At 40.3% G+C, this 9,875-nt stretch overlaps 1 protein-coding gene across 2 annotated transcripts in view; it reads right to left on the reverse strand.

Moving 5' to 3' along the window:
* LOC123984416 (VPS10 domain-containing receptor SorCS1-like) overlaps nucleotides 1–9,875 on the reverse strand; it is an 84,288-nt gene that overhangs the window by 44,042 nt on the left and 30,371 nt on the right. Inside the window, exon 1 of one of the 2 annotated variants that reach the window (XM_046071289.1) lies at nucleotides 6,847–7,569. The exons of the other annotated variant lie outside the window; for it this stretch is intronic. Within the exon in view, the coding sequence (XP_045927245.1) occupies nucleotides 6,847–7,569 (723 nt within the window). Of the gene's footprint in view, nucleotides 1–6,846; nucleotides 7,570–9,875 lie in introns of those variants that run through there. 2 annotated transcript variants of the gene reach the window in all.

Below are 9,875 nucleotides of genomic sequence, written 5' to 3' on the forward strand. Positions count from 1 at the left end.
CAGTGCTTCAAGAACCACCACGCACAGACGTATGCAAGACATGGGTTTCAGCTGTCGCATTCCTTGTGTCAAGCCACTCTTGAACAAGACACAGCGTCAGAAGCGTCTCGCAAAGACAAAAAGGACTGGACTGCTGCTGAGTGGTCCAAAGTTATGTTCTCTGATGAAAGGAAATTGCATTTCCTTTGGAAATCAAGGTCCCAGAGTCTGGAGGAAGAGAGGAGAGGCACAGAATCCACATTGCTTGAAGTCCAGTGTAAAGTTTCCACAGTCAGTGATGGTTTGGGGTGCCATATCATCTGCTGGTGTTGGTCCACTGTGTTTTCTGAGGTCCAAGGTCAACGCAGCCGTCTACCAGGAAGTTTTAGAGCACTTCATGCTTCCTGCAGCTGACCAACTTTATGGAGATGCAGATTTCATTTTCCAACAGGACTTGGCACCTGCACACAGTGCCAAAGCTACCAGTACCTGGTTTAAGGACCATTGTATCCCTGTTCTTAATTGTCCAGCAAACTCGCCTGACCATAACCCTATAGAAAATCTATGGGGTATTGTGAAGAGGAAGATGAGATACGCCAGACCCAACAATGCAGAAGAGCTGAAGGCCACTATCAGACCAACCTGGGCCCTCATAACACCTGAGCAGTGCCACAGACTGATCGACTCCATGCCACGCCGCATTGCTGCAGTAATTCAGGCAAAAGGAGCCCCAACTAAGTATTGAGTGCTGTACATGCTCATACTTTTCATGTTCATACTTTTCAGTTGGCCAACATTTCGAAAAATCCTTTTTTTTGTATTGGTCTTAAGTAATATTCTAATATTCTAAAAATTGAATTTGGGATTTTCATTAGTTGTCAGTTTTAATCATCACAATTAAATTAAATAAACATTTGAAATATATCAGTCTGTGTGTAATGAAAGAATATAATATACAAGTTTCACTTTTTGAATGGAATTACTGAAATAAATCAACTTTTTGATGATATTCTAATTATATGACCAGCACCTGTATACTGAAGTGCAAGCTGAAACTCAAGGCCAGTGAGAAGTAGACAGAGGCAATCCATCAACAAATTTTGTTAGGACAAAAAAAACTGTCTGCTGTAGGGACCTTCATTCTAGCTTCAACACAGAGGAAGAAAAAAAAAAGGAAAGATGGTGTCCACTTCAAACTGCTTTTGAACACAATTAGGAGAGGAGTATATTTCTCTGTCTTTCTTCAGTTAAATATCTATCATCAATGATATCTCTTAAAAAATACAGTGTGCTGCCTGTATATTTTTTCTTCTGTGGAGAATTTTAAGTGATTAACATTATATGCATGGCATTTAAAACAGCTGAATAGAGTGGAAACAAAATACAGACAGACATGTTCAAGGTCATGAGGGGCCGGAGCCTATCCCAGCATGCACTGGGCAACACCCAGGACAGTTTGACAGTCTCAAAGGGCTAACACAGAATGACAAACATATTCACACCTTTAGGCAATTTAGACTTTCTGATTCACTTCACTTGCATGTGTTTGGAAACCAGACCACCTGAATAAAACACATACAAACACGAGGAGCATGCAAGAGATAAAGTCTGAATGAATTAAAAACAAACATGTCATTCCTTGGTATTATTTTAAATGCAACCTACGTACCTAATCCTAAAATATGTTGTAGAATTTACTGTACATATTTTCTCACTTAAGTGGCGAGCTAACGTTACTGTCAAGCAGAGCAGAAACTGTACAGATGAAGTCAGATTTTAACCGACCCGCGTTGCGACCCCTCGACTGATATGTACTGTGTGAGCACAGAAGCATTATGTTTTGGCCATGGTGAAAGGCCGATTTAAGATCGTAAAAAAAGTTCATTAATAAAAGCGTACAATTTCAGCATGAGTTAACACAACAAAGTCTTCTGTGTCTGCCCAGCTTAAGGCAGTTACAGTTTACAAAGTCAGAAAAACAGCCTCACTTTCAAACAATTATTCCATCCAAAATGCTTCTTGACATTACTTTGTTGATGGTTTAGTGTTATGATAATTTGTTCAGCATTGCTCACTAGTTTTCTCCATTTTGCAATAGCTGGTTACCAAAAGCCTAGTGTATTGATAGGGCAACAGGACATGCAAACACCCAGCACTGGACACTTACAATGCTGTCCTTTCATCCCTTCCCAGGTGATTGAACAAACGCTCACACTTCTCATGTGGCAACACCAAAAACGGTCGTTCAGACTTGGCCTCAGGTGACCATAAGGACTGTCAGACAGCCAGGAGCACTAAAGCACCAGGTGGTATCCATCACATTGACAACGACACCACAGAGGTTAAATACTAAACTCCCGGACAGTCTGTTAGAACTGAAGAAGCCTCTTCAATGAGAGGTGAAGTCCAGTTGCCCTCGATTTTAACACTTAGAATTACACACTGAGAATTTTGCATTTTAACAGATCAATCCAGACTGATGTGATTTTTCCCCTAGCTTGTTCAAATTGTAGTTCAAATTTCAAATAAAAACTGACAAACTCAAAGCAAACCCAACTAAATCAAATATACATATAAACATATCTTGTTTGCACATTAATAACCTTCACACATTTAAGCCCTTACATTTACTGCTGTAAAACTGGCTCCTGCAGGCAAACCAGTCAAGGCCATGGCAGCATGAATGCTACATTAGAGGTACTTTAGAAAATAATATTATATACTTTTATTACAATCTCTTTCATCATAATCAAATCATTGAAACATGCTGATTAAAGCTGTGGCTCTGGAGGTAGAGCAGGTTGCTTGTTCATCCTATGGTTGGCAGTTTGATCCCAGGCAAGACATCCCATCTGAATCCCAATAGGCAAAGCAAGGGCCGTGCATGGCAGTCACACCATCGTGTGAGTGTGTGTCTGAATGGGTGAATGAGAGGCAAAATTGTGAAGTGCCTTTTCGGTAAAGGTAAAAAATCACTATATAAATGCAGTCCTTTTTACCATTTAAATTGCTGCAGTTAAATTGTTCAAATTAGAAGTGTTTTTGAGGATTCTGAAAATATCATCATGAACAGAGGTAAGTATTTTTAAATGACCTTCTGGGTTTTTCTTCACATTGCCAGTTCATTATCTTTTAAAGAAACTGATGGTTACCTCTGCAACCACATGAATCACATACAGATTGAGCACTCTTTTGCGTTTTCCTTGGTTTTCATGTTGTTTGAAAAGCCAAAATGACAGTGCAGACTAGTCTTCAATATGTGGTAATTGGACAACTTATAAAAGAACATTCACCCACTAGGTTTCTGGAAAACTAAATATCAAGTCAATAACAAGCTCTGCGTGTTCAAATTGGCTGGTGTTTCGTAGGCCTAATACTAAATCAATTATCAGATTTCAGAACAAACACACCATGAAAACCTAATTTCATGTAATTTCAACGCCGACATGTGAGGACAACTGCCTGAAGTGTCACAACAGAGCAGGACTTTCCCACAAAAACTTAGTCACATTAACAAGCCTGAGGAGATATTACGTATATGAGCACTGCACGTATTCAACAGACCCCAAACCATTTCTTATGTCTTCATTTTTGTTAGCCAGAATATCTGCTTAATTATTTTACAAACTGTCTGTCGCTCGCTCATCATATGGCCTGTAAGATAAGGTTTATTGACATATGACTGGCTGCTAAACCTCTTTCAAATCTCTTCATACCCAGGGACTGACTGAACTGTAATTGTTGACAAGTGAAACAAAGACGTTTAAAATGGAGAAGAGAATTTGGCTAATTTAGAACTACATTACATTTATTCATTTAGCTGACGCTTTTATCCAAAGCGACTTACAATTGCTAAGTACTGGAGCAACTAGGGGTTAAGTGTCCTGCTCAGGGACATATTGGTGGACCAAAGGCATGTGTCCTATCCACTGTTCCATCACCATCACTACCTTAAATAGATTTCCAAGCACTACACCAGCTGGAAAGTCCAACAAGCTTCCTTGGTGACCACCTGGTCTGCACCTACACAGAAAGAGAGGGTGCGGCACGTAGCAGAAGTGGGAATAAGTACACATTTATTCTTAGTAGGCAAAATGAATCTCTGTGCCACTAGGGGGGAAATGTTTTGAAACAGGACTAGAAAGTTTGTCATGTAAATGTAAAAAAAGATTATGCCAAATCCTGGTGATAATGAATCAAAGAGAAATATATGCTGTAATGTATAGCATGTTCTTTTCATTAAAAGGAAAATTATTTAAATCAAAGGAATAGCTTAAATTTGTTTATTCACTTTCTTGCTGAGAGTTAGATGAGAAGTCTGTATGCTATATACTTAGCATGCAGCTAGCATTTTAGCATAATGAATGGAAACCGTTAAAATGGCGAAGAATTGCATCACAGCAGAGTCAAGTCAGTCAAGACTACAGTGTCCACAACATGTAAAATGCTGCTCCAGTAATATTGAAACAAGCTCACTACCACTTGTAATAAATGTTTTGACAGCAGCCATGTTGGAAATCAGACTGTGGAACTGCTTAAATGGCAAGACAGCCTAGTACACCTATTTCTGTTTGTGTACTAACAAGATATAACATGTTTATTAGTCAATTTAGCAGTGGTATGCAGATTTTGTTACCTTTGGACAGAGTCAGGCTAGCCGTTTCCCTCTGCTTCTAATCTTAAAACTAAGCTAATCACCTGCTGGCTTTAGCTTAATTTTTACTGTGCAGACATGAGAGTGGTGGGCGTTTTCATTCGTTTGCATTTCCCCAAATGTCAAACTTTTCCTCAAGGAAGGCAATAGTTTTAAAATCTTAACTTGATGTAAGCTCTTTGTTTTGGGTTTATTTTGATGCCCTTTTTTTGCTTTTTTTATTATCTATTTGCTTTAGTTTTGCAAATGAAAAGTCAAATTTGGCATATTTATCATTACAGAAGCTGAATATTTTGGAACATTTGTTCTTTTGGATCTAGTGCTGCATTAGATGTATTTAGAGCTGCAACCATTAATCGATTAGTTGTCAACTATTATGATAATAGATTTGAGTAACATAAGTAATCTTGTAGACCAAACAACTAATCGATTAATCGAGAAAACAATCAGATTAATCGTCAATGAAAATAATCATTTGTTGCAGCCCTAGATGCATTAAATTGCAACATTGATATAACTCTCGTTGTGAAATGGTTTGTCTTGCTGAATGTGTTTTAAATCTGTTTTGTTAATACATGACTGGGAGGAAATATGATGCCATTTTGGTAGCGAGTGTCTAAGAAATATAACATTTATTTTGGTTAAGCAGAAGGAAACTGTCTTGGTCTCATGCTCTTCTTTCTACATGCTGCCTTTACATGATGTCATCCATGTGATGTCATGTCAGCTGATGACACACATTATACATATCTGTAGAGCCAAATGATACAAATGCCTTAAAGTGGCTCACAGTCTGTCTGGACTGCCCAAAGAGATTGCACTTTCCAAGAATCTTGGATCTCTGGTTCCCCAGATCAAGCCTAGGCCGTATGTATAAGTGTGTTACTCATATTTTAGTATTAAATCATACCTCCTCTTTCATCTCAGAAATATGGCCAGGATGCACTTGCCATGTCAAAAAGCTAATTCATACTTACATTTCAAGCAGGCTAGACTACTATACATTTACTGAAAAGTCTATTTAGGGAGTACAAATGATTCAAATCCTGCTGCTTGACTCCTGATCAAACAGGGAAAATGGGAGCATATGTGTGTGGTTTTGTATGAACTTATCTTTTGGAATTGATTTGTCCCTTTGCATGTATATATAGTAGAGCTCAGAATGGCTTAAGACCAGCATACACCGCAGACCCCCTGTTGTTTTAAGCGCCTTCACATTGATTCACATCCGCCACTGTGGGTTGTTAGATGTTCGGAACCAAAGATGTTAAGAAAACTGGAAGCTCCCAAGCTGGGAAATGCCAGTTCCCCGGATATTAGGGAAGCAACCTAGTGAGCGTTTTTAAGCAAGGTTTACAAACATCTATTTCTGTTAGCTTTCAACTTGGAATGTTTATCTCTCTGTTCCTATATTTAGTATTTGATAGTATTACCATGATGCTATTTTGTATGTCATTTTATCCTCATTTCTCTTTACTGAAACGCACTTACATTCTTTGTAGTATATGGCGTGTTATATAAGCAGATACAACTGATCTGCTGTATAATGGACTTCAGTTTTACCCTTCAGTAGCTGTCTTCTCACACATAAATAAATGTCTGTTAAACTTATAAGTTGTAAGAACACAGTGCATCAGTCCATCAGCAGTAGGCTATACTTAACCTTTTGCAGCATGATTCACCTCTCCTTGAGCAAGGTGGCTAAGGCTCAAGCAAGAAGGTAAATACAGGTTTACTGTTCAGATGTATGCAAGAAATAGATGCCTGTAGCCAAAGCCATTTTTTTGGACAAAAAAAGGCACAATTTGCGCGTGTGTGTGTGTGTGTGTGTGTGTGAATGAAAATGGGAGAGAAAATGACAAAAGGAGAGGACATTTAAAGCCTTTGCAGAACTTATATTATTTAGATATATATATGCAAAGTCAGCTAATCAATAAACAATAGCATAGCTGGAGTAGGGGGAAGAGGGGGGCAGGGTGGCACGAGAGAGAGAGAGAGAGAGAGAGAATGAACCAAGGCAAGACAAATTCCCTCAAAGTCTGCAACCTCTCAGCAGTCACACATTTCATCTCTATTACGTCTCATCTATTCGAGTCATTGTCGGTTACAACTAATGCTTTAAATTACCCAAATGAGCATGTGAGTACACGCTGACCACACTGCGTCAAACGAGATCCGTGCGTAAATCTGGTGCACATTATCGAACTACTTACGCTACTGTTTTGTCCGGACCAGTGCACCATCGCCTGGTTGTGAGCCGTGTCCCCGGCGAGTGCAAATGTCGAACTTGTGAGCTGAAACTCCTCCTGGTCCGACAACGAAGCATCCTCCCCGCGCTCGGGTCTGAATCCGGACCACGTCTCCGCGCTCCTCGCACTTCGTGTTCGTCTCCAACTGGCCACCTCTGTGTCCTCTTCCACCGTCACATCAACCGGCGCCCCATTTTCAGCGTAAAATCTGTTGTTGTTTCCGTCGTTGGTGCTGTTTTCGGTTAAGTCACCATCACTTAGAGAAGGGGCGGCCGCGCCCGAAGCACTTCGAGAAAACACTTTCGGGTGGGAAAGTTTTTGCTGGCCGTTCAACGCGTCCCTCTGGAGACAACTTGTGTTATTTCCCCCCAAACGCGGTTGTACTTTGAACGAACTTTCTCCGCTCGCGGTTAATTCCGCAACGTTGTGCTTTTCGTCCCGGCCGGCGGTGGGTTTGGCTCCCGGTGACCCCTCAAATCCACCACCGAATTCTCCAGCTGGTGCCTCGCCAAAATTAGTCAAATCCAGCGCAGAGAGTTCCCGGGGGGATGCTGTGATTATCGGCAGCTGGCAGGAGGGAATGCACCTTACATCCGCTTTTGTTCCGCCCAGGATGGAAGTTAAGGTGAAGAGCCAAATCCACTCGGAGAAAATGATAAAAAGGTAGTGACCGAGGCGCGTCTCCATTCTACGTTAATTCCGACTTCAGGTGTATTAAAAACATGCCATTTTCACTCTTGAGCGTTTGTCTGTCATCATCTGGTCAAGTGGAGTCCGCGAATGCACTGTGGGGAGGTGCAGCAGTGCGCGGACAAGTGTTCCCAAGAACTGATGCAAACGATGCATCAGAGGAGGAGCTGGAGGCTGAATCCTGGACGAGAGGGGAGAGGGGCCCATACCCCCGCATCCTTCTCTCAACCTGGATGAAAAAAAACACACCAACAGTGAGGGGGGTACTTTTAATCAAGTTATATTTCTGTAGAGATACTATTCCATTATGAAATATCTGACTGGATCGACATCCTATAGGGTAATTATAAATACATATAAAGGCTATAGGTAAATATGCATAGGGTTATAACAATCTGAAAAGTAGAAGTTGGGCTCCCTGGGGAGGAGTCTAGAAACATAATTGGGTCTCTGGTAGTCTTGTGGTAGTCTGGAAATGTTCCTGACAGGGGCGTTATGAATACAATGAGGCTTTGCCTTTTCCATTAGCATGGGTCTAGATAATCAATTAACAGGATTGCCTGTGTTCACTGTCAATTATGCCATGCAGGTAATGACTGTGTTGTGGCCCTCCCGCAGAATGGCTTGAAAATTGTTTCACTTAGGTTTTCTCGCCTGTTTTATCCATTCAACACAGCTGAATGGAGAAAATGCATATTCACCAAATTTTAGCATGTGTTTTTTTTGTGCCCTTTCCTCAGGTTAATGGAGGGTTGTGTGAAAGAAAACAATGAGAAGGATTAAACCAGAGACCAGTGAGTAATCATTTTCTCTATCAGCCCCCTCTGGTCTCTGCTGTTGTATAGACTATAAGCACAGATGAGTATTCAGGTGCCATGGCAATAATTGAGAACCCATTATTGTCATGCACCTTGGAATATATTGTTATATTTTTCTATACTTTGGGCTTTGTTCCAGTCAGCTAATGGTAAGCCATTAGGAGAACTAGAGCCTGTCCAAACCCAGTGATTAGATTCTATTTCTGGGCAACATTTAGTCAATAGGATGAGGATGCTGTTGACTGTTGACTGATGCAGAAGAGACTCCCTATATTGAGCTGTGTTCTCCCTATCGTTCTGAACTGCGACGTGATCCTGTTCCACATACGGGTGAACTGCACAGAGACGTCTTTCATTGGCAGCCATTAGTGATGCAGTGAGCAAGAGCTGTCTCAATCTGTTTCAGTTAGCCCCCACCAGACAAGAGGAAACCAGTCTATAATGCAGATTGATGGCTGACTGAGAATTTCAATCATGGAGAACATTGGCTAAAAAGCTCAAGTCCTGACTGTAATGCAAACCCAAAGCACAGTCCAACTACTACAATGAGGAAGACCTCTTTAAAAAAGTGATGCCTGCATGTGGGTGGCACCTGCACGACGTTTTACATGTATTTTTTACTTGCTGTGACTTTGTCTGGGATACATCTGCAATGATGTTGTTGAGTGTTCATAATGGATTTTTTGCCTGACCTGTCTGCTTAGTTTAGTCATGGATGGTTGTGCACATGCTGGGTGTGTAAATGGCTTGTTATTGCTACTTTGTCTTGTTAAGCTTTGTAATGTTTCTGCGATAAAAATGATTTCTCAAAGATGGATGCAACCGCTATTTTCATTGTCAATTGATTTACCGATTATTTTCAACCAATCATTTGGTTAAATGTCAGAAAATAGTGAAGAAGGCCCATCACAATTTCCCAACGACTAAGGTGACATTTTCAAATTACTTGCTGTATCTGAAAAAAACAGCCCAAAACCCAAAGATATTCCATTTACAACAATTTAAATCGGTGAACTGCAGAAGAAGAATATACATTTGAGAAGCTGGATCTAAAGAATATTTTGGTATTTTAGCTTGAAAAATTACAAATCAGCTATCAAAATAGTTGTAGATTAATTTTTCTGCCGATTGACTAAGAAGTAGTAGACATTGCATTTAAGCTCCAGATGAAAGTACTACTTCTGTTTTTTATTGATAGATTTCTCTGTAATGCCACAGTGCGACGATGAAGTTGTGTAAATGTAAAATCAATACTTGGTTTTGAATAAAAGTACAAAAGTACAAACAGACTTTGGGAGGTGTAAAGTGTGCATTAAAAATCTAATATCCATGGAGGATCTATGACTTGTTCGCAGACTTAAAATTTCACTGTGCAAGGTGACATATATCAGGACTGATGTCTCAGAGCACATTTGTGTGCACAACATGGCAGCTAGGTGGAATCATTGTCTTTAGACAGACAAGATTGCTGCTTTGCTGCCTGTC

Source organism: Micropterus dolomieu, linkage group LG15, assembly GCF_021292245.1.
Source record: "Micropterus dolomieu isolate WLL.071019.BEF.003 ecotype Adirondacks linkage group LG15, ASM2129224v1, whole genome shotgun sequence".
Lineage (NCBI taxonomy): Eukaryota > Metazoa > Chordata > Actinopteri > Centrarchiformes > Centrarchidae > Micropterus > Micropterus dolomieu.